At 39.8% G+C, this 26237-nt stretch overlaps 1 protein-coding gene across 7 annotated transcripts in view; it reads right to left on the bottom strand.

The window, feature by feature from the left end:
• The window catches only part of epha8 (eph receptor A8), a 124375-nt gene that overhangs the window by 30972 nt on the left and 67166 nt on the right, over positions 1-26237 (bottom strand). For all 7 annotated transcript variants that reach the window (XR_006371009.1, XR_006371010.1, XM_044121415.1 and 4 more), the window contains exon 6: positions 24896-25211. Coding sequence is in view for 5 of the 7 variants with exons in the window: in XM_044121415.1 (XP_043977350.1) it covers positions 24896-25211 (316 nt within the window). In the remaining 2 variants the exon portion in view is untranslated. The remainder of the gene's footprint in view (positions 1-24895; positions 25212-26237) is intronic.

Here is a 26237-nt window from a genome sequence, read left to right as displayed (position 1 = left end):
ATTTGCTACACTTATAGTCATTTTCAGTAGGTTTCAGTTGGAGCGTTTCTCTTTCACACTGCACTGTCAAACAAAGAAAACCCTTTGTAGAAATCCCTGTTCCCCTCCTCGCCTGTGGTGGCGCTGCACCACCAACCAATGAAGGAAACGACATAAAAACATCTGAAGGAGACACAGCACAACTTTCTTCTTCATAAAATGTAAACAGAAATGGAGTGGTGTCAGATTATAGTGGCTGTAGGGTTTCTTTTTTGTCTTTGGAAAAACACCATGAGTGATTTCTTCTGATACCAACTTGTGTGTTTGTTTTGGTTGTATTTACCCAGAATGCCATTTGCTTTAGTCTGCTTTAGGAGCACTCTCCGGTTCACACTTGCATTTAAATTGCATTCACTTCAACCAAACCGAGACATAGGTTTGTAGGTGGAACAGAGTTCACATTCTTGGTCGTCATCAGAGTTCAATCGCCCATGGTCATCTCCCCAAAACGAACTGGACTTTGAAGGCTAGCAAATTAGAGTTCAATTAAAGCGGACTAAACAAGGAGAAACAAACAGAACTCAAAAGCACTGACCCAGGAGAACATCCTATGTTACCCAAAAAAATCTGAGTTGACTGTAAAATTAGTGCCTTGAGAGTCTATTTAGGAGATGAATGCAGCTTAATAAAAAAGCCCTGTGCTAGTAGTAAAATCTACAGAATGACAGAGTCCACACAGTTATTCCCACCACTAGCTCTGCTAATTGGTCTTAGTCTGAGACAGAGCCAGGATTAAACACAGAAGGACAGAGACAGGTGTGTCGTCTGTAGGACAAGTACATGAAGTTATTGGCAGCAGTAGCTGAGCCGACGGCCAGGCCGGATGTAGCTTCTAGGAAGAGTAGCTGAGAGAGAACGTGAAGTTGATTACAGGTAAAACAGCAGATAATGCAAAATTGTTGCGTTGTGTGAGGTTTTAGCTGAGTAAGGAAAAGTGATCAGCATGTCCCCCAGCAGCCTAGGACTATAACAGTGGTACTTTATATAACTAGATTATTCAGCATGTTGTTGTGAATTGGCGCAACGAGCAAAAACTGAATTGCATAAAATTAGCCTTCTTCTTGACATTTAAGAACTTCTTTCTGTTTCTCTAATACATAAAACCACAATAATATACATCCAAGGCATTTGGATTATCAAAAAATGGAAAGAGTTCAATGGTGTGAAAACTCCTGCATTCCCCTATAATTTATGTACATTTATGTGTTAAAACATCTCACCCACTAAAAGTGCAACGTAACGTTTCTGTCAGCATGAGCAAAACTACAACCAGCAGCAAAAAAAAGAAAAAGAAATCCCAGCGGCTTGTGCTAAGAATAAGCACAAATTATTCTGCTGACAGTTTTGACTGGCATGTGAAAATAAATTTAAAATAAGATATCAAAGACAAACTTCATATCACGGGAGAATCAGCCCGGCTTCTAAAGCCCTCCAGGGCCGGTTGTTTTATTTGAGCTCCTGCTTCAATACAGCTGAATTCCCTCATCATCATGTCAAGAGGTAATGAACCAATCATTTGATTAATTTGAGGCAGGGAAACGACTAAAACATGCACAATCTTGGTCCATGTGAGATGCCATTAGACACGTCATGGTCTGAGGTATTTATACAAGCCCCGTTTGTCTAAATACCAACAGGCCCTTGTCTAAATACAAGCCCTGGGTAGGTTGGCTACCTACCAGCCTACCTACCTACTGCAGGCTGCATTAAACAACCTTCCTACCTACCAACCTACATTTGTGCTGATATTGAAGACAATTCTAGGTCAGATATCAGTGGCAATGTGCCTGATGCATAAGGGCAGATCTATTCTATAAATTCTTTGCTAATTGCACTGACTGAACAAATTAGTTATTTTTACATGTTTGACTAAGCTTGTGAAGCTATTGGTGTACAGAATCAGCCCTTCCTAATTCATGTGGTGTTTCACTACTTAAAAATGAACCATGAGTATGTCATATAAGTTATGTTGAACACATATAGAAAACCATGTTTGAAAGCAAGCAATTCTGTCCCGCTTGAGCAACAACAGAGCTGTCACTGGCATTAGCACCGTCCACAGGACGTCTCTGAGTCTGAATGAGGTACTGTGGATTTTATAATTATTCACTGGTAAACAAAGCAACTGGCTGACATTTATGTCAATGTACAAATACCATATAAAGCAGATAATTGGACTTTGCAAAGACAAGAACAAAAGAAATGGCAGCAAAATATCTGCAACTTATAAACCAAAAGTCTTTTCTACAAGTAGAAAGAGCCTTTTCACTTGCGATAGCATATGAAAAAGCTTTTGTTACTTAGGCACATGCTGCTCATTATTCAATTTTCATTACTTAGTTTTCACCATTCATGTGTCACAGTAATGCCCATTTCTGCCTGTCCTTTCAGCTATAGAAACAGGCTCCAATTAGGAGTGACTGGAGAACACAGAGGAACAGAGGAAGCAAATAAGAGCCTATCGTGTTTCAGTAATACTTGTCATTTTATACATTCCCTGTTAAACTGATGAGAGATATATGGAGCCATACTTCAGTGAGCTCAACGTGCTCTACATCAGATTTTAGGTCACATCGGTGTTGAACACATTTAAATATCATTACTTTTCAAACAACAAGTGTTCAATTTTACCTGCTTGTATAATATGACTGCCTCAAAACTTCAGTTAAAGAAGCAAATGAGGCCTGCAGTGCTCCTGGCTGCCTAAAGAGGGCAGACCTGAGCCAGTGCGGTTCTGGAATAAAAATGCTGATTAAAATCCTGAAAGTTTGTGGATGTTAAGACAGTTTATAGGTTGTTTGTAAGTTCCCACATTAATTTCTGTATTTACAAAAAAGATTATGGCCAAAAACTTAGGCCACAAGATTGACAAAACTTATAGTTTCAAACTCCTACACTGCAAAAACAAAGAATCTCATGAAGTATTATGTCTAGATTCTAGTGCAAATGTGTTAGTACACTTGAATTAAGACATAACTGGCTTACAAGTAAATTTACAGAAAAATATAAAATTGTTTTAAGTCAATGATTCCTTAATAATATTTTTTCCACTGACAGTGCTGTTTTTAACTTGTAACTTAACAATTTCTGCATCTTATAGGTGAAAAGTTGACAGTTTATGAGTATGTGAAGAAGCAGGCGACTGAACGCAACGTGTCACTGGAGCCTTTCATCAACATGGACGAGGTCAGCCTCATATTTGACAATTTCTAAATAAATGCATAACAAATGCTTTTTCCTCTTCGTGACACGTTTTTTGCCAAATTACAGCAACAACAAAAAAACGGTATTTGTGACTTATTCTTTCATTTTGTGTTGCATGCATGGTGACAGAATAAGGCACTTATAATCCTAGTAGATGGTCACACTACAATTCCAGTTATATTTTATATTTTTGACTGACTCACTGCCAGAGGATAAGTTCTGAAAATGTACTCCTCATATGACGTTAAATTTTTCCTAATCTGGGAGATCGATCAAAAGAATAAATTATGAACAACAAAAACAACCAAAGTGAATAATTTTTGTTAATCTTGTATTGTGCTGTATTTATTGAATATGTTTTTTTCAGATTCATTTCAATATTAAAGTGAATGTCCTTTTGCAGAATGATTTTCATAATATTATAACTCAAGTTATTTTGATCTAAGGCTGCTGTTTTGTATCTCTTCTCTGTCTATTTTTGTAGTCATTTTCATTTTCACTTTTAATGTATTATTTGATCTATGTAGGTTATACTTATTAGTTTATGTTGAATGTGTTGATCCCAGGAAGAGCAGGTGCAGGGAACTGCAACTAATGGGGATTCAGATAAAAGAAAGGAAGACATTTTTCCTTTGCAAAGCAGCAGAATGTTGTGAGTAACTCTCAAGTCATTAAAATGGCAACCTTAATAGTGTGGAGACGTTCTGCAAAGCCGGAAGGAAATGTGCTGCCGGCTGATATTCTTGTTCCAGAATGTCACTTTAAGCAACACAGCGACATTTCATTCATCCTAACTAAAGTCCTAACAGGAATACAGGAGAAAAAACCCAACAACATCTTTCTCCTAAGCGATCTAAAAGCTGGTACGGTTGCGTGGCATCTTCAGCTCAGTGTTTAAACCTGACTGAAGACAACAGTGTTCATCCCTTTCACACTCTCAAAGTCCAACCAAAGCAAGAAAAAATCCCTTCAAGCAAAATCCATCCCAGACTGTTTGTCTCATTCTTGTTTTTATCCCATTAATCCCTCCATCTCTTGAAGGTTTTGTTGAGCACCCCGAGTTGAGAAGCCGGTCACGTCAGACCTCAGAGCAGCTCGTTCATCAACGAGAGAGACAGCAAGCACTCTGAAGTCTCTGACAGCTTCACCGGGGGCTCTTCGCACACACACACACACACACACACACACACACACATAAAGCTTTTGCTAATGCAAACTGAACACAAACATAAACTCACAGTTTGTGTTTGATGCTGCCAGTGTAAGCGCCTGCAACGCGAGGCTCAGGTAAACACTCAGAGAAAAAATATGAAGACCAGCTACTGGTACTTTTCATTTCTGATGTACTCTTTGGTTGATATTACAGGACAAATTGGGACTTGAAGGTTGTTTTGCAAAATCTCAACCTTGCAACATCTCAGAGTGCACGGTTCATTCCACTGAAGCTGCAGTATGTAACCCCATGTTGGCCTCTGCTACGCTGCAGCTAGCACAGCCTGTCGTCAATGCTAAGGCTAGTTAGCATGGCCACCGATGGTGGTGGACATGCAGTGAGTCGTTTCTCTGGTATTAGCACATTTAGCAGCAAGTACATGGCATTGATTGACAACAAAATAAAGATGCAATACTGCCAGAAGAAAGTCAGAATTAGGAGAAAAAAGTTATTTTAATGTGGAAAAAAGTTTTGATAGAGTTATAAGATCTGATGTGACCAACTCCGTGTTCTTTCTTTGAAACAGAATCAGTAGTCTAAAGAAATGTCTTAAAGTCCTGTGGCTGATAAGAATTTGACTCTGAGGTGTTAAAACATTCAGTATTTCCTTATTTGGAAAATTGATACCAACTATAACTTCTGGAGATGCTCAGTATTTCTAATTTTATTGCAGTTTGGTGTAGAGTTCTTATGAAATTACAACTTTATTCTCCTATTAAAAACAAACAAACCAACAGAAGAAAAAAAAAACAGATCTTCCATGGTAAACAAATGGCTGCAGCTGGCAGAAGAAGGCCAGGAAACAGACAAAGCCTACATAACCTTTGGGTTTTGTGTGAAAGCAAAATGTTCTGCTCTTTACTTTCGAAATTTTGCACAATAATCTTTTAAAAATCTGTATACCTTTTGAAGAAGAATAAAGTGGTGAAACTGACCAGTTACCAGTGTTTGCATGTTTAAACATCTTACTGTGTTTTCATATCCCGGTGAATCGGTTTTTTCTCTTTTCAGAATCACACAGGCTGAGCAGTCTTCATTAAATGTTACTGAGTAAATAAACAGAACTCGGAAAACATTTTGAGACTTAAAACAATAATAATGAACAATTTAAAACCTACATGTAAGTTGATGCAGCTCATTTTATGCATCCCTTTTAACAATCAGGTCATAGAATGCTGGTGCCAGATTAATTATTGAATATTATCAGATTCTCAAAAGTATTTTGATTTAGACAGCGTGGAAAAATGTGAGATACTTCCAGGGGGGCGGGGTGGGGGACACACACACAAGAGAAAACAAACTGTTACCCCAAACATCTGTCAAAGGCATCCCAGAGCCTTTGACAGCGTTTGCCTACAGGTAAATACTTCCATGTACAACTCTTTGGTCCTGTGTATGTTTGAAGTGCTTGATAAGTAAATGCGGTACGATGTGGATCTTGAAATCTCAACTCTTTACCAGAGGAATGGGGAAGACAGATGGTGGAGGGAGAAGAAAGACCTTCTGCTGTTCCACTGCTGTTAGCTAAACTGTTTACAGAACATGTGCTTTGGTAGCGCGTCCTGTGTGTGTGAGCGTGTGTGAGAGTGTGCTCATGTTGGCTGTTTGCACGTCCGTAGCTGTCAGTGTAGCACACTCGCTACCAGAGAATCTGCATTACAATGAATCCTAATAGCCGTGCGGCGGCATTGTGTGCTGACCTTGATTTATTCTGTGTATAAGTGGGTAAATAAATACATCAGAATAAAGTGGGAGCTGGAGAGAGCACACCTTCGTTCCACACGTGAGGAGACTGGGTTAGTAGTCTGAGGTGATCGCCCGCCTTTAGGTGCAAAAGGGGTAAGAAGGAAAAAATAAAAATAAAAAATCAGATTTTTCTTTAGGCCTGTGATGGAGAGACGATCAGGCCTTTCGCCCAAAGCCTGCTGGAGACAGACACCAGCTCCCCCCATGACTCTGTACGGACAAGCAGGTTTAAAAAACGGATGGATGATTGATAGTGAACCAGCTGTACCTGGATGCAGCTTGTACAGCAGTTGAGAAATTCACCTCCTATCAACAAGGGTTCCTCCCAGTGTACAGTTTGGGCCGACTGGATGCTCCAGGTGGACATGTGGACATGGACTGAGTTTTCTCCTGCCTGGTTAAGTGCCAGCCCCTGATGGCTCCTTTTTCATTGTGATCTGTTTTAACTTAGTTTTAGGATTGCTATTATGTATGACATTTTATCATGCTATCTTGTTTTGTTGTCTTTTAAACGGCTTTATGTTGTTAAAGGCCCATGTGGGGATGTGCGTTGCAAATTAGCTAAGTCTATAAATTCTGTTGTGTTTTGTTTTGCTTATACTTACTAAGAAAGATAGAAAGAGAGACAGAAAGAAGTTTACATTCAGCCTTATGATGTTTCAGGTCAGTCAATAAGTTTGATGCAGAGTGATCTCTGTACCTTACTGCTGTTTAAAAATGTATGTTCTGATCCAAAGTTCTGGTCTGGTCCACCTTCCTTAAGCAACATGAGAAACCTTAATGTTTCCAAAGAGCAGAGTTTACTGGGAGTCGTTCTCTGTTTTGTTTTTTTGTTTTTTTGGTGCCACTTTTTAATGTTAACCCTGCAGAGCGCTCTGTTGTGCTTTCAGTTCCACACGTCCACCTTCTGCATGTGTTCTGGTAGAAAACAAAGCTGTTTGTTTGGTACATGATCGTACAGAACCCACACAGCTGGAACTGATATTCTCCTAGAAATTGGTGTGTAAAAATAGAATTTTGTACTTACTCAGATTATCTTTGCCTGTCATTAAAGTTGTCTGATGAGCTCAAAAATGTGAGTTAAAAAAACCCAAAAAGGAAAAATGAAATTCATAACAGGATAAATTCTTTTTCACAAATTTATTTCAGTGCGTTGGTGTTTTAATAGTAATATATATTTTCTATGCACTGACTTACAAAACACAGATCAATTAAAAATCTAAAAAAAAAGAAAAACAAACCTTAAGCCAACCTGATTCACTCAGGCTAATATCTACTGTGAACAAAACTTTTCCAGTTCAATCATCCTTAGTTTTAAATAAACGTTTTGTGTAAATATAATTTCAAAAGCTGCGTTTAGTGGTAATGGCCAAACTACTTTAAAAAAAACATAGAATTTTATTTAAAAGTTAAAGGAATACATATTGTTTAAAAATGAGGGGGTTTTTTTCCCCATAGAAATAAAATCACCAGTTGAAAACTGCTTTTTTATTTACTGATCTTATCTCGGTCTAGTATTACTTTTTACATTTAAGTGTGACAAAACTATGACAGGCAAAGTCTAAAACTAGTTTTTCACACTACTGAATAAGAAGGATCAGTTTTATTCTGCCTATGAAGAAAAAAATCCTTAAAGATTACTAAATAAAATGTAGTTCAAATGAGACAAAAGGAATGTTAATGTCTTACAGGAGCTAAATTCGACACTCACTGACAAAAAGGATGCTACTAGTGAACCCTGAATCTAGCCGTTCAACCGTAAACCTGATTTATTATCCTCTTAATATAAAAAAAACTTAACACAACAAAATATGAGACAGGGCCCTTTAAATGACCAGATGTCAGAGTTGAGGTTAATTGATGGCGTGTTTGTGCAGCTTTATTGCTTAGATTTTTGCTTTTAATTGAACTAATTATCTGAACTTTGTGCATCTCCAATGATCAAACCGTTAAGTTGTGCATTGAGAATGTTGTCCTGGTTTTGGAAAAATATAAGCCAATCAATCAGTGAGGAAAAAGGAGATAAATGTCAACTTTTACTGATCTCTCACCTCAGTTCATCAACAAAGGAGAGAAAAAAAATGTTTTGCAAGCTCCTAAAAAAGAAGTTAAATCTTTATATCCTCGACTTGCAGCAGCATCATCCTGGTAAAATAAGTGGATTTAAACTGCAATCTACAGACAAAGTTTGAAAAGGGTTCCTGTGCTGGTTCCCTGGGGAAAATATGGAGCCACAAACAAGCCACTGAGGCAGTAAGCATGATGGATGAACATGTCTGGGAGATCAGCTGTGGAAATGGGACACTCAGCATGCCTGCTGTCCCTCCTGTTACAGTGATAACCGGGATGGTAACAAGAAAACGCTAAATGAAGGCATCAACTTCCTGTTTAAGGTAAGCTCGATTTACGCTGGGCAACATGCAGCGCGACGAGATGGATGACCTTGAAGAGTAAATGGACTGAAGTGGGTAAGGCTCCTTCAGGGAGAACAGATTGGTTGTTTCAGCTAATCTCTCTTAGAGTCAAACAACATCACACAGAAAACTTCATAATATCCTAATGCATACAGCAAAGCCTCTGTGTACAAAATAAGTGTATTTTTTTCTGTAAGGGGGATTCTTTTGAGAGTTTATGAGCTACTAATACTTTACCAAGAACATCAAATTCTCTGGAATTTGACTATATCATACCATGGTACATATCTTCTCTATCTGAGCTACATCAGCCTTATTGGTTGCTGATCAGGTTGCCGATCAGCAACCTGATCAGCTGATCGGTTGCTGTTGACAGTCCCTGAAACCAGGCTGAAGCTCAGAGGCGACAGAGCATTTGCTGCTGTTGCCCCCAAGTTATAGAACGAGTTACCTTTGAGAGTCAGACAGGCCTCCTCTCTTCCTGTTTTTGAATCTCTTTTAAAAGCACACCTTTTAAAAGAGGCCAAGGTCCAGACAGAACACCAACTTCCCTTTCACCGGCTCATCACGGAAACGCTAACAAGTCACGCCAACAGATGATTCAAAGACTGTTGAACGATATGTCAGATTCTAAGAGCAGACAAGAAAACAAGACACCTACAGGTCCTCATTGAAAGGACATTGATATCTTGGAGTCTGTAAGCAAGAACCTGGGCCCACTGAAGGAGTTCACTGATGCTCCAGCTCCAGATTATGTTAGTGTGTTCGACCTGAAACCTGTGCTCCATCTCGTCAACAACAGAGTTCTTGCTACCACTGAAAATGACAGAACGGACGAAGGAAATGAAGACAGGGATCCTGCAGTATTTAAATGAGAAATACTCCAACCAGGAGACGGATGAACTGCTGGATACGGCCTCCGTCGTAGATCCTCGATTCAGAGATGCCTACATCTTCTGCAAAGTTTTTGACCAAAAACATATCATGAGATATATTGTTACCCCCAACCATTACAGTAGATATCAAGATATAAATGTTATGCCATATCACACATCGCTAATAGGGTAAGTAGGTAGATAGGTGGGTTGCAAGTTAGTGTTGCAAATTAAAGCGAGTGCAGACAATGGATGGATGGGTATTGAGGTGTTTTGGTTCCATTCTGTGCATCTCGACGCAAATACCATGAATGGGCATTAGCATCTCCAGTCCTGCTCCAGTCCCGCCTCCCCTCGTCTACTTATCGGCCTCCCCTGCTGCGCTCAAATCAATTCCATCAATGAAGCCATCACAAAGGGACTATTACCACAATGTTTTCCTGTGGAAAATGCCTGGTAATTACAAATCAAACGAGACAAATACATCCCATTAATGAGCGTTAAACGGATGTTAATTATCCGATTTAATGGCTGTCACCATTAAGCCATGTCTGCAGCTTTTGGGGGGCGGGGGAGGGGGGGGGGCGTTGGGTCGAGGGCTCAAAAAAAAAAAAAAAGACGGGCACTTTAAAGAGCGAATTAGAAGATCAGGCAGCGTGAACCACATGTGGCAGGAATGCAGGCGAGGGGATGTGGGGGAGGTGTGGAGGGGTGGGTGGCTAAACTTTCTTCCTTTCCTGACATTAGCAATTGCTGCAATGCATTAGAGGGGAAATTAATCAACAGTCTTTTATTATTTATATATTTGAAAAGGACAAAGTGTACGGTAGAAGAGCCGAACAGAGGCAGGAGTCACACTGTGCTAATGTGGCCACAGCCATTCAATCAGGCTGCTCCAGTCAAAACATATCCATCACAATAGGTAGAAAAAAAAGAAAAGAAAAGAAAAGAAAGGGATGATTTGCCTGTTTGAGTCTATCCAGAGAGTCATTGAACAACTGAATTCATGTCTGTCATAAGGCTGCAAATCACCCAGTAAATGTGACGCGATGAAGGTAATTTTCTTCTCAAACATTTCAACATGACTTGACATGTTACTGTATTAGCATATACTTTTAAAACTTAATCGAAACAATGCCAGCAGCAATGATACATACTTTTACAAAAACTCTTTTTTTCTTATGCATTTAGAAGTATTCCTACTCCATAAATTTTACATTTTACATTTGGAAATATGACTTTCTACACCAAAAAAAGTAATGGAAAAATTTAAATATCAACAGCATAGTATTTTTTTTTGCAGTACTTTATTTTAAAAAGGTAATATAATGCAAGCTTAAAACTATGACAGTGTTCTCTCACATCCAACGTCTCCTTAAAGGTGCAGCACATTAATTACAAAAAGAAACAAAGTTCTTACACACATATTTTAAACTTTCGCTGTCTTTATATGAGAAATAATCTGTGAAAACAAAACAAAATTAAACTCATCTTCCTCCTCTTTCTGTTTTGCAGAATTAAACCGTTGGGTCAGAAACAACCAATCAGAACCAGCACAGAACCGTCAAATGCAACCTGCATTTGACTTTGAATGAATATTTAATTCTTTTGCTTGACATTATTTGCGATAGGCAGTGTTGTAAGATTTATTTGATTTTTGTGCGGAATTGTAGAGCCTTATAGTTAGATATTGTTTTACTGATTTGCAGGTTTTTCTGTTGTCGTTTTGACTGAATACTTGCTGTATTGTGCCAGCAAGAATTTTGAAAGTAAAAAAAAAAATCTAAATTAGATAATTGTATGGTTCCATTTTGCCAGGCCACATAGTAGCATTTATACCTAAAGCAAAACATCAACATCTAATCATGTGATCGGAATCACTGATCGGCAGCGATCAGCCATGATGGCTGATCGGAATCGGCAGCAAAAAAACCCCGATCAAACCGTCTCTAGATTTCAACAATGTCCATCATTTTCAACCAACTTTGTTATATCTGGTTCATCACTGCGTGACCAACAATGACTGAGGTGTTGTTTTGCACTCTAGTTGTATTGAAATCATTCTTTTGAGGAACTGATAATAACTGACGGAGGGCAAACTTCCTACATAATTTCAAAGAATTCAACATTAACGCAATTAGCGGCTCAGATGTTCATTCCGGACCGGTGGGCTCTCCAGCGGAGGGAAGCAAATGACAAGCACGCTGCGTTCTCATCAGTTTAACTCAACAAGAAGTCAGGGCAGAAAATCATTTGAAGGAGTCCCGCGGTCCCCTCAGACAGAGGCTGCCAGCTTCTCAGTGATCCGCTATCGTGTTGCCTGTCTCTTCACTGTCAGGACTGATAGCTGCTAGATGCTAGGCTGGGACGCGGGGGCCTCACATGGGCCAAGGGTGGAACGCCTCGATCAATAATTCACCCAGTAGCTCTCAGGCTTCTCTTTCCGTGACTTGTTGTGTTGCTAAAGTAAGCATTCACACGGGCAGCGACTGAGCAGGTGTGTGTTCAGAATGGGCTTGTAGATTGTAAGAGCTACGAAGGCGTGTGTGTGGGGGTGTGTGTGGAAGCTGGTGCACGAGTAGACGTGCACACCTGCTGAGGAGATAGGGCTTCGACCAATCAGAGGACAGATTGGGGCTAAGTTGGAGCAAGTCTGCTGTGGGTAGCTGAGATATGATTCATTCTGTTATCACTTTCTCTCTCTCTCACACACACACACACACCTACACGCCTACACACTCTCTAAGTCCCATGGTTTAAGAGAATTAAAATGTCAATGTACGTTTGTTTCTTCAATTCTTTCCCTTTTCTGACTCTTCATCTTTATTTCTTTACCCTTTTATCTGTTTTTACCCATTTAGTCTTCCTCTTTTTCATTAGTTTTGCTTTTCATCACCTTTTTGCCCTTTTTCTTTCATTTCACACTTTTCCTATGGATCCTTCTCCTTATTAATCTTTTTTTCTTCCTCCCCTTTCTTCCCCTAATGCATTTTTTTCTTCTCTCCCCAACCATCTGGTTATAATTTTGTTTTTATATCTTCTCATTATCTCATCCTCTCTCTTTGCTTTACCATTTGCTCTTTATCCCCCCTTTTGATTTCTCATTTAAATGTCTTTATTTCATTCTTCCTCTTTCTTTGTTTCTTCTGCTCTCGTCTCCGTTGCTACGTCTTTTTCTCTCCCTCAATTCTTCCTTTCTCTTGGTATTGTTATCTTTCTCCATCTCATATTTATGATCCTGTTTTCTTTTTCTCAATTTATCTTCCTTCAGTTACTTAACACCATCTTTATTAATTCTTTCCTTTCACATCGCTTTATTGTACCAACTTCCCTTTAACTTTTTCAAATTACAGTCACTTAATTTAATCCCAACATACATTAATCAGATAAATCAATGGTTATCGATTTGTGTTTCAATTCATGGTGTAAAATTATGGAACAAGTTAAATGAAAAGTTAAAGCAAAGTCAAAATTTAATACAATTGAAAAGGAAATACAAGGAGGTCATTTTCATAAGACAGAAATATGGGTGAGAGTTAGCACTAATGTGTTTATGTAAATTGAGGCTGTATATATGCAGACATGCGTTAACCCAGATAAAATCAAAAATTAATTAACCTGTGTCTTTAAAAAAAAAAGAATGAGGATCCATTTGAAAATATTGTATAAGTTTATAGGAGTTCATAAGTTGCTAAAATTCAGTCCTATTTTCATGAAAGACCTGTCAACACAAAACAATAGAACACCAATGAGACCCGGTCAACATCTCCAAGAGAGATTAGAGTTGATCTGAGAAGTTCCAGGATTTAGGGGGAAACATAAATTGTTTCCTATTTTGGCAAAAAAAAAAAAAAAAAAAAAAATCACTTTGACATGAAGCACATGCAGTAACCTGTGAGGTTTAGATCCTACATGTGTCTTAATGTCATGGTAGACAGAATAGGATTCCAGAAAGCTGGCAGAAGCGTTTATGTAAATAATATCTTTATATGTATACAGAGACCCCACAAGGACTCAATGGATTTTTTTTTTTAGCAATGAGAGAATTAAAAAAAAGCTTTTCAAAAAGAACTAATAAGTTTCTTTGAAAATGCTTTAATATAAAAAAATAAAGAAAGATTTTCTCCATTTATTATATTATAGCATATTATAGTCTGGTTCAAACTCTATATAGGGGCCTTGATTGATTAGAAGCTTGAAAACTGAGAAAAAATTTTTTTAGGAACCACTTTAAGTCAGAATTATATCAAATATTCAAAACCAATAAAATAAACAGATAAGAACAGAGTGCAACAGTATTGCCTTAATTTAAATAATGTATCCTGCTTCATGAAAACGCTCCATTTTGTGAAGCTCTACCATAAAAACTCATTAAAGCTTGTGGCTTCACCGTGGCAGGTGTGAAAACGTTGGTGGGGAACTTTCCTGTCTCTCCTCAGCCTCCCCTCACCAACCCGTCACACTCATCGCCATCCATCAGACAGGTCCGAGCAGACAGACAAAATTAATTAGTCCTGGCCCAGAAACAACAAACACCTCTCCACTGAGGCTCACTCTCTAATAAAGAGATGCACAAACACTTAATGAGACACACGCAGCAGGAACGCCACACACTTTCTCCATTAATCCACACGTCGCCGGGTCCTTGGCGTCCAACCCGCAGATTGCAGCGGCTGCAGCTGCCATAACTGTCAGATGCTTTTTGCTTGGTCACACCGGTGGATCTGGTCTGGCTGCTTGGCAGAAGACCAAGTCAAGGTACTTTTGTTTCATGCCAATCAGATTGGCATTTATTTGACTGCTACAAACACATATTGTAGAATTAAGTGTTTAGTTAAATATAGTAAATTACACACTAAAGGGTCAGTATTATGTATTTTCCAGACACATGGTGGCGTTTTATAGCACAATCAGGTAACTATGTTGCCTTCAGGTGCTGTATATATCAAATCTGACTTAAAAGAAACTTGACTTTGTAATTTAGCGCAATAAAATTGGGCCTCTGCTTCTTTAACAGAGGCCCAATGCTCTTTCGGAGACTTCAGGGAGTCAGCACAATGTCGCTCCTCTGTTAACCCTTTAACAGTTTTTACCAGTGTTACACTGAGAAGCATAATGAGCTCAGAAGATGCGCGGTTCCACCAGATGTTTGCTAATTGCTGCTGGCTAGTCTGAAGAAGTAGAGGAGGTGAGGTGAGGGAGGAGGGGGGCTGCTCTGTGAGGCTGAAGCTTGGAAACTTGGAACTGCAGCTGCAATGAGGTGCTAAGTCTACCAGATGTTTTGCCCATGTTAATGGTTGCCATGGAGATTAAAGGATTTCTCAAACATGCATGAAAGCATCAAGGCAACACTCTGGGTATGATTTTGATGAGGAAATACCATCATGACATGATGTAAAGCTCAAAAAAGTCAATTTTAAATTACATAAGGAAATTTTGTGCATGCGGGACAAGCTGGAGGGCAAAAAGACTATTCTTCTATATGTCATGCATAGCTGCGCTGCCGCCGTAGAATAACTGCGTTAACTATATCAAACTTAGACATGTAGATATTAGTTTCGTGCTGTGCTCCACAATGAAGGAAAAAAAAAACGTTAAAGTACAATTCAAAACCACGTCTTTCTCGCTCTCTGCATTGGCCAGGCTAGCGCAGACTCGTTGCCATAGCAACTGACAACAACGCCCCTACAGAACACTGAAATATTCCCCACACAAAGAGCAGAACATTCAGTCCATTGCAGTAGTATGGTTTTAAGCTTAATGTTTATTTTGTGAATATTAATAAGTGACTGATGTGGTGAAAGGAGAAAACTATAAATATATCGCTGCTCTTGACTTGACTGTATGACTAGCTCCATGGATAGCTCGTTGGTACCGTCTCTTACTCTGTAGTTGTGGAGTCAATGTCTGGGACCATGAGCGCCCCCTGCCATGAGGAAAGAGAACTGCCTGCCTCACCTCTAGTCTACCAGACAGAGCCTCCCCTGACCACATGTAACTGCCATAAATACTTTAAGAAATTAAGAAATTAAAAAAGAAGATCACATACAAACATCAGCAGACTGATAAAACTCTGGCAGAAACACACATTTATGACTCTTTTCCAAAGGCAGCAATCTTATTTACTTTGAGTGAAAAAGATTGAGGTAAAATCAGGCCAATCAAATCTCACTCTTCGACAGGTACCACGAGCTGCTGGGTCTGTCCGCTGAATCCCACCACCGTTTCATTCAGGGTGTGAAGCTCCTAATGAAGACACAGTTAAGCGATTTGTGGAACAGATGATTTAGTGAGAATGTCATTATTCCCCGGCTCATGGCTCACTTGAGTAGGACATGATATTCATAATTGCTGTCAGAATCAACTTGTGGCAGGCTGCTATCAGGAATGTGAGAGGAGCTAAAATTGAAAGCGCCTCCAGAGTCGGAGCGGCAGGGGAATACAGAGTGATCAAATTAGTTCCGTCCTCCTGGAGGTTTGTAAACAGCCGCTGATCAACAACATTGTTTCAGTTTGGGAGGTGGATGACATGAGAGGCTCTGGAAACACACCCATATTCACGGCTTCTGGGTGGGAAACACACACACATCCCTGCACTTCTATCCAACTGGGCACTTTGCTTTAACTTCCATTCACTTTAACTAAATAGACATTTCCCCTAACTTCTACCTCTTGCTATGCATAATCCTGACCAGAGTTTCACCTGAACTTACAAGAAAATAAATTTGTCTTCCATGTCATCTTAACAATTTTCACTATAAACAGCTATGTAAATCACACATTAGGCCAGTCAATTGTTTTTATTGACTTTCAATGGAACTTTGTATTCTATGTATTTTACAAAAAACAAAAAAATAGATGTTAATCGAAAGGTCAAACATCCTGGCTGAGGTAAAAAAAAAAGATTCCTCAGACTTTTTTTGTTTCTTTCTTGTCATTTACATTTATCCATTCCCTGTTGGGTCATTAAACGTTTCATGACGTAGTAAAATGTCTCCAGTGTTTTGGGGGGTTCTAGATCAGTAAGTCTTTAACACCAACTCCCTACTCTGGATAGTACTTTAAAATGTTGAAATGAAAATTTTCAAAACATCTCTATTTGAAACAGAAACAAAAAAAGGCTGATCAGGATGTCCTTAATTTAACAATATTTGATATAGAGCAATCAATACCAAAGTATTTTTCAAAATAAACACTATCAAATTTTCTATTTATATTTTCTACTTTATGTCAACACAGTATAAAAGTCCCCACAGAAATATTACCATAAATATCATAGACAGCAGAAATTGTTAAGCATGGGTTTATTGAGAGCCACAAAGACCCCGAACCAGTGAAGGTGCTGCAGCCTGAGCAGCAGTCACACACTGGTCAGCCTACAAGGCTTCGCTGTGTGTCCTTGTGTGACTCCATCTCTGCATTTATGTTTTATACAAGATGTTTGAAGTGGAAATAGGAAGGCTCACCAAAGAACAGGCAGGTGCTTAAAGGCAAAAGCAAGGACAAAGTTCTCAGCCAGCCGTTGTGTGCTTTGAAATGAGAATATAACAGAATATTAAACGGTATCTGCTGCTGCCTCACTTTAATATTTCCCTGCATTGCCACAATGGCAGATAACCATCACAATAAAAGCCCAACTGTCACACGCTCCCTTCGGTGACATCTTGTCTTTCAATCAAATCTGTGCCACAATCACAGTGTCCGTAACAATGTCTTTGTAATTTGCATTCTTTCATCTCAGCCCCTTTATTCTGCTCACCTTTCCTTTTATTTATCCTCAGTGTCTTCTCGCTGACACGGAGGAGAGTTTGCTGACATGAAAGTCAAAGAAAATAAATAAATAAAAGGCCCTGAGTCTCAGTTAATCCCTCAGTGACTTAAGAACCTAATAATTGTTGTCTGCCGGAGAGGGAGAGGTGAAGAATGACAAGCCCTGCCAGGAAGGCGCACCTTTAAACCGGCAAAACACAAACCTGCTGCCAGTTTAATCACACAGCATCTGAAGGCTGGGCCTGAAGAAGCAGCTGCAGCATTCAGAAGGGCGGATTGATAAATATTATTGTTTACCAGCTCATCTTCCAGTTACAAAGTCTCTAAAAACATTCCAGAGAAATAGACTGATTTTATTAGATTCCATTATGAAGCTGAAAGAGGATGGCTGTTCTATGCATATTCAGAGTTGTCATTTGCATTTTAACATAGTCTCCTTTTAAAGTTAACTGTGCAGAGCAGAGCAATATATCTGAAGTCAGTTTTCAAAGACTTTATATATAACTTTAAATTCTAAAGAAAAAATCCCCAGAAGAAAGGCTGTATAACATCTTTACTGCTGAGTTTACTTTTACAAGACTCGTGCTTTGCGAAGCCATCCATTGTTTTACATTTTGTTATGTTATAGCCACAAACTGCTACGTATTTTATGAGGGCTTTATGTGACAAACCAACACAAAGACAGAAATGATAAAGTGGGAGGAAAAAGATGCACGGTTTTAAATTTTTCTTGCAAATTATAAATCTGACAGGTGTATTCTCCAGGTTTATCCTTTAAACTAATAAACCAACTCTAGTGCAACAAATTTTCTTCAGAAGTCACTAATCAGCAAATGCAAATTACACGAGAATGTAATTTAATCTTTTAATTGGGGCCTGCCGTAGAAATGCACAGGGAGAGCAGTGACTGACCTGTGAAGTTACTGCCACTTCAGAGACTGAAGCAAAGGCAGGCACCTGTTGTTCTACACCTCAAAGTAACTGCTGCTTCCTGCTACCGTTAATGCAGCTCGTACCCACAATATATATATCAAAATGTCCGGTTCGATCCCGTGAGGGGAGCTATTACTTTTGTTGGCATTTTGAGTAACTGGGGCAAGATAATTAACAAAAAAATCAAGCCAAATTCAACTCAAAATTTGGCTCGAAATAGGTCTAACTGAGACAAAATAGTATCAGTTAGATATTTTAAATAGACAGAGTTTCGTCTGCCCCTCTGCGCTGCTCTTCAGAACAACGGTGATGGCAGAAAGTCAGAACTGTTTAGATTTAGCATATTTAACATTAGCACAAACATTAGCATTTCACTACCCCCACACATTAGCATTAGCCTTTTCCCTAAAAAAGCTTTTAGCTATTTTACTTAATTATTAGCCACACTTAGTATACTGAATGGAGTAAATCAATGTAAGACATCATGCTAGTGATGCCCCACATGCTACTGACAGCATTTAGGCTAATGTTAGCAATTTAGCTCATTTTAACTTATACACTCATTTCAACATACTTACATCCCTTACATCATGAATGGCATAAGTCCATGTTACTCAACATGATTGTGACTCTCCACATGCTATTGAGTACATTGCAGCTTACTGTAACATTGATGCTAATTTGTGGCATCAGAACGGTGTGTTCCAATCGATGGGCACACTTTGGCAGGCCCGGTTTAAATTTCTTCAGAAATTTTCTAGTTCCAGCTGTTCTCTCAAGGCCTGTTAGTAAAAATCCAGCATCATGGAGACCAAGGAACCCAGCTGACAGGTCAGGGAGAACCTGGAGATGCTTAAAGCAGGGATTGTAAAACAATGCCACAAACTTTGAAGAGCTCAGGATTGTTCAGTTCATCATCTGCAAATGGAAGGAGTTTAACAAAACCAAAAACCTACCAAGACATGGTACATTACCAGGCAAAGAGAGCATTAATCAGAAACTCTCAAACTATGTGAGAAGCTTGTGGAAGGAAACCAAAACGGTTTGACCAAAGTCAAGCAGTTCAAAGACGACATTACCAAATACTGAGGAAACATATATGAAGTTTTGAAATCGAAGATGTTGATAAATAAACGTGTGTCATTATTACGATACGTGGCAAATAGAAGTCATTTTGGTCATTTTAATTGACCTAAAATAAGTAAGCTTTAACATTATCCAACTTCAGAAGGTGAGAAAAATATGTGAATGTCTTTTTATTCAAAGTATTTAAACTTCTGGTTTAACTGTACCTGCAGTAATGGTCCTTGTTCTGCTGGTTTGGCCTTGTTTAGTTCAAGCAAGGTAAAGGATAATAACTCTCAGGAGGATATTTTGCTCTCGCCCTGTTCAAGTTCTTAACCAGTCAAATGACTAGTATCCAATCAAATTTGACATAAAGTCTAATATCAAAACTAAAAGTGAAATTTTAGGCGGTTTTGGGCTTCATTTCACTCATTTACTACAACAAAAAAGTTTAGTCTTTCTTTAGTATCCACTATGCTACTTACAGTCCCCTCACAAACAGGATTTTTGTAACCTTTTGATAATCAGACAAAATAGATGTACATTATCACCTTTGGAAATTCCATTACATCAAGAAATGTGGGTCAGAGTAACTTTGAACAGGATATTTCACAGAGGTTCTCCATTTAACCCACTTCCTGTCAGAAACCACTGACCAGGAGATGTTTGGGTTCCTCAGGAAACTTTCAAGGTGTTTCCTTCTTACCTGTAAAGGTCCACAAAGGGGCGCTATTGATGTACAGAACATTTCACGATAAGTTTCAAAGTTAGCGTGAGTGTTTAAATAAATTTGATCTGGACCTGATTATCTTTAGCTTTCACTTCTTAAAGGCTGCTCTTGGTTGTTTTCGGTGTGATTTGGCACAACTTAAATCGTGAATAAGAATAACTGTGGAACTTGAAATCGTCTCATTTTAGACTCTTTCAAATCCACCGCTGAGAGAATCACAAAAATCTATCGGAGAATCTTTGCATCCACAAGGAAGAACAGGCCATGGTCCGCTGAGTGAGTGAGTACAAATCCACCCAGCTGCCCCTCCTTGGTGTCCCTCCCACTTATTTTTTGGTGTGTGTTGGCGTGTATACGCCTGTGTTTCAAGCTTGAGTGAGCCAGCTGAGCTGAGGTGTTGTGACCAGACTAAGTGTGTGTGCCTTATATCAGCGTGTCCTCAATCGCTCTCACTGTATGGGGCACTTAAGTCCAAAGGCACACAACACACACATACAGTAATCACCTGCACACATCTCTGCACACACGCACACACACACACGCACACACACGCACACGCACACAAACTCAGTGTTTTGATGAAAACTCAAGTGGACCAGTGGTTCAGTCAACCTCCCTACCAACGTCTCTCCTCTCTTTTTCCCTTCGTCTTTCATTGCTTCTTTCCCTGTGACACATTTGTGCATGTCACGCAACCCTGTGCTCTCTCCTACACACACACACCCACCCACACACACACACCCACACACACACACGTGATGTCAGTCTCTCAGCCAAAGCCCTGCACCGTTGTCAAGGGAAAAGCACTTAAGCACGCTCATATACACACACATACTCTGCATCCACGCACATCCGTGTGTGATTTAAGTTTTTTTTTTCTCCTTTCATCCTTACTGCTCACACGCACATGCATTTACAAACCCTCACTCTGAACCGCCTTCCTCTCACCATCTCGTGCCATGCTCGGCTCTCTGGGTCTTGTATGGTCTTCAGTGTGCGTGACAGTGGCTGGATTTGGTGAGGGTGAATTAGCACAGCGACCCAGTTTGTTACCAGAGCAGTCGAGGCGTCATATGCCTTTACTGCATATGAGTTTGAGTTTACTACTTCATAGTAAACTCAAACTTACTATGAAGTATATATATTTTTTTATTGCTTGCTTCCATTTTTACAGATATTTGCACTCACCTTGGAAACCATTGACGGATCTCTCTCCTGTTTCTGTCTAAAACAATTGAAAGGGCGATCTTCCTCTCACAAAACAATATACTTGACTCAAACCAATCTTGGTTCAAAAGTGGCCATTGCACTCGAATGGCTCTGTTGAATATGACAAAAGTCAAAGAAGAAGCCGGACTGACAGCCAAGTCCTCAGTACTTATCCTATCGTATCTTTTAGTCCATACTCAGACCTCACTGGTTGGTACTTTAAGGTATCCTGGCCTTGTGGCAGTTCTACAGCTCACCACATTAAAACAGGAGTTCCCCAAATCTAAGTCCTAAGACCTCTTCTCATATGTCACCTCACTGGACCTGATCATCTGACCACCCCGACTCCAACATTACAATTAGATGGATAACATCCAGCTCTTAGCAGCAACCGTTGCCTGTCATTTTATTGGGCACACAATTACAGCTCAAGGTCTAAAGCCAAATACCTTGATGTAACTATTTTAGGTTCTTTTCTATGTACTTTGCTCAGACTTTGACTTTATAAGACTAGGACCTTAAATTGTTGATAAACTGATGAACAGTCTGTCACAGTTTAAATGCACCTTTTAATTCCTGTAAAGCACTTTGTATTGCCTTGTTGCTGAAAATGTGCTCTATAAATAAAATTAACTTTACCTTTACTTTACTGTGTTTGCTTTGTCTCCTGCTCCAGTTACCGTATTTTCCGGACTATAGAGCGCACCTCCCTATAAGCCACACCCACAAAATAAATAAAAAAAACTGGAAACGTACATATAAGCCACACCGAGCTACAAGCCGCATGGTTCAAAACGTGGGAAAAAAGTAGCAGCTTATGGTCCAAAAAATACGGTTCTTCTCCATACAACCTTGTTACGAATCATTTTGGCAAAATATGAATGCCTGTAAAAACCAATGAACTGCATGTTTGGTAATCATGGAGTTACCAAGTAGCACCTCGCCAACACTGACCTTCTAATTCATGGAAAGGATTTTGCTTGGACTCTTGTGTTTTTGACGTAGGTTTTGACAAATGACAGCATGTTGTTTTGCATTTCACTTCTTGCTCTTCTGGAGTTGTAACTGTCTAACTTTAAGACCTGCTTAGGAACAGCTGATTATTTATTGTATTCTGATAAGAGGGTGAACTTGTGTGTGATGATAACTGCATATGCAGACTGTTATGCTTTTAACAGTGCTTTGACATGAATTACTAACTTTTGGTACAGAGAGAGGGCGTTTTCCGCCGGGTTGAGGCGGGCGACGCGCAGCAGAGATTTATGAGGCTGCAGGAGACGGAGCAGAGGGAGCGGGAGGGAAAACGGAAGGAGATGCCGACACCGCTGTGCTCCATGTCTTGTTCGGCTCGTTTAGCTGACAAACTACTTTTAGGTTTTAATTATCCATCGCTCTGTGATTAATAGTTTTTAATTACTGTAACCAATGGCAATTCTGAAAGATATTTAAGACTCTAAATGAGGCTGGATAATTACAATAACAGAAAAAAATAACAAAAAGGACAAATTCAAAAAGAGAGGATAACAAAAAAATATATATTTTTAAAGCAGTCCTTTTTAAAGCAGGGTGAAAAAGCATCAGAAGCTAAACTGTTCTCAGTATTTACTGACTTCAGAGAGATGTTACTGTAGGCTTCAGAAAAGCTGTTGACCGGACCTTGAACCTCTTTACCTAAGTAATTTTTTTTTTCCTACATCATCCCGTTCCACAGCTTCAAACAGACTTTTTGATTCGTAGGAAAGGTTAAAACCTTTTTTAAATTCATGTGTTGCTTCAAAGGTTTTTTTCACTCTGCAGACACTGCTGCTCATGCTCAGAGCACAGAGGAAGTCTACAGACAGGTGAATGGAGCAACTGATGCTTACACAATCTTATTTTCACTGAGAAAACAGAATGCTTGAGAAGTTCAGCCAGTTCAAAATAGTTGTTTTTTTTTTCTCCTGGAGTTAAGAGGTTGGGCTGAAGCTAAGCCCAGGCAGATAAACGCTTTCTTGACCTTGTCATGAACCTTGCCTCGCTGTGGGCTGTTTAGGTGTTCAGTTGTGCATACAGGTAGGTGTTTTATTTAAATGAGCAAGACAGTGGGAGTGCAGCACCTCTGGTAACAGCTTCTGCCAAAACCAAATGTGTGCTTTAAGTAGGGTGACCAGATTTGGGTTTCTGAAAAGGAGGACACTTTTATTTTTGTTGCCGGGGGGTGGTACAATCGGCGGACACACATGTGCTACCGATTTCTTTGCCATACAAAGAAACCTGGAATGGAGTAGTGGAACGGAGTGGCAATGTAATCACAATGCACTGTAAGCTATGTAATGTGTTTTGAGGCAGTTGACCAAAATCCCGGACGATTTTTAAATTCCCCCCGGACATTTTTTTGGGTCTGAAAAGTAGGACATGTCCGGGAAAAAGAGGACGTCTGGTCACCCTAGCTTTAAGTAGGTGGCGGCCATTTTGCCCCTTCACTATTTGATGCTTTGTTAGATTTGGAAATCTTACAGAGCTTTTTGTAAGACCCACATTTCTACCGAACAGTCGTAACCTTCGACCCGCCAAGGTGACATTTTGCACCTGCTTTGAAAACCAATTATTTGAATTAATTTTTAAAGGAAATGTTTTTTTAGACTCCAGTTGACTCTTTGCACATGCAAACGATCCGCTCAACCATGACGGACATTAAAAAAGTGATTTTGGCAATAAAATCACCACCTCTGTTTTTGTGTAAAGAGGATTTAGATTAAAAAAATAAACACTTTTGGCAAACCATGACTTTTTTTAGGAAGGTAATGAATGGTAGAATGGAGCAGGAGATGGATTGATGGATTAGCTCCATTTAATCCATATTATCAGTGTTGCTCTGATCTGTTGTGGTAAACAAAAATGAGCAAGGCTGTAAAAGCAAAGCTTCCAATTGACCAGCTTATATATATTCCGACTCTTCCAGATCATTACATGATCATGAACTAAAGACCAAAGTCCTACATAAAAATGGCAGTAAGGAGTTTCCTCTGTATGCTGATCAAGCTCGTTCTTAGAGATAGCAGGAAGCGCTGCAGAATAGAGCTGCTGCTTTAAAGCAGTCAGTTGAAAAGGTACAAGAATCTACCAGGATGCTTCTGATGCTTCCATGCAAGGCATTCACCTTTTGGTAGGAGACCTTGTAAGATTACATTGGAGAGAGTATATAACCAGGGAGAGTGATGTCTGGGTTTTCCTTCTGGACCTTGACTCCATGACCTGGTCCCAGATAAACAAAAGACAGTAAGTGGGTAGATGGAAGTGGACAATTCTCAGTCCACATTTTCAGAGCTTGCAGAGTGGAAAAATCCTTCTGTAATGACCCACTGTGGAGACTAAACCTGCCTAATGATTGAGATCACAATGGGAAGCCTTTGTTTCACATTAGCCACAATAAGCAGGTGGGTCAAGTGGGAGGTGAACTACTTTTGGAAATAGTCCAGTGTGAGATCAGCCTCAGTTGAACCTTCCCATCTGCTCAGTTTACTGAACAGCCATGACTAATGAATCACCGACAAACGCACAAGGCCTGTGGATTAGTCATGTTCCTCCGGTTCTCTCTCTTCTCTGTTTGACGCAACAAATGCAACAGAATCTACAGTCTGGATCAGTTTTCCATGCAGAATTGACCCAAATCGAGCAAATCCACAAAGAGAGCAGGAATGAATTTGATCTGACTTACCAACGCAGGAGTCTCTGTGCTCTTCAAAGCCGGCTGAGCACACGCACCGTCCAATGGGCACCAGCCACTCGCCCTCCGCGCTGCAGTACATCTTCGGGGTATCCCTCTCCTCAGCGTGGTCAACGCACTGACCCCTGACCTCCACCAGCGAGGATGAGTCGGCCCCCGTCACTACGTCCGTGAAAACTGCCAAGTTGCGGCTGACACCCACGCAGCGCTTGTAGTAGACCCGGACCGAGGTGAGGGCGATGCAGGCGCCGATGTCCTGGAAGGCCAGGTAGAAGCCCCGTCTGTTCAAAGGGCCCACCCCTCTCACCTGTGGCCAGACAGGAGTTGGTGAACACAAAGTTCAACATATGAAAAGTATTCACAGCCTTACATGTTTCTTCTGGTTTTACTTTTCGGATTATCAAGCAAACTCTAACATCAGACCAAGATCACCTGAATAAGAGCAACGTTGAGTTTCGACACAATAGTTTCAATAATTACTGAAATAAAAATCTATCCAAACCACGTGTGGTTTCCTGTGTGGGGAAAAAAGCAATCAGCCTACTTAATAAATCTTAAATTAGGAGATTAACAAACATATTTTGGAACGCTCAGCTCAGTTTCACCATGATTGCTTGTGATTTTAATCATGAAATCACAAGTACCGTCCAATGGGTACGGTCCAATGGTACCCACTTACTACACTTACTACACTTTCTCTTTGATGAGTCGCATCAAATGTTGGCAGACTTCATGTTGGCACCAGTCTGCCAACATGAAGACGGGTGAGATTAAAAAACAGCAAATCATCTAAAAAAAACAAAAAACTTAAAACATTCAGGAAGAAAAGGTCAAAAAATTGCCAATGGTTGTGACTGTGACAGCAGTTCCTGTAACTAGTGGGTTGCTGGTTCAAACCCCGTCTGCCTGCTGGTGGTGGTCAGAGGGCCCAACAGGTGGCGCTGGTGCATGGCAGCTTCGCCATCTGCATCAGGGCAGCTGTGGCTACTGTCCACCATCAAATGTGAATGTGTGTGTGCATGACTAAATGTAGTGTGAAGTGCTATGGAGTCCACCAGACCTCAGAAACCGTTATTCAAGTTCAGGGAATTTACCATTTAAGCACCTTGCCAGATTAATAACTTCAGCCACACCAAGAACAAAATTAGTGTTTGGCAGCGGCCATCACAAAAACAGCACTGTGAGTGGTCAGTATGACCAGAAAAGAACTGTATAACGATCAGTTCTTTCACTGCGCTGTAAACTGACCCCTGCACTGTGAGAAGCTTAAAGTTTGAGATAATGTCTCAAAACTTAAAACTGTTTAAAACTTCAGAGGTCAGAAAAGAACAGC

The sequence above is a fragment of the Gambusia affinis genome, linkage group LG07 (assembly GCF_019740435.1).
Source record: "Gambusia affinis linkage group LG07, SWU_Gaff_1.0, whole genome shotgun sequence".
NCBI classification, from domain to species: domain Eukaryota; kingdom Metazoa; phylum Chordata; class Actinopteri; order Cyprinodontiformes; family Poeciliidae; genus Gambusia; species Gambusia affinis.
The sequence above is the reverse complement of the archived record's forward strand: the minus strand, read 5'-3'. Positions and strand labels throughout refer to the sequence as shown.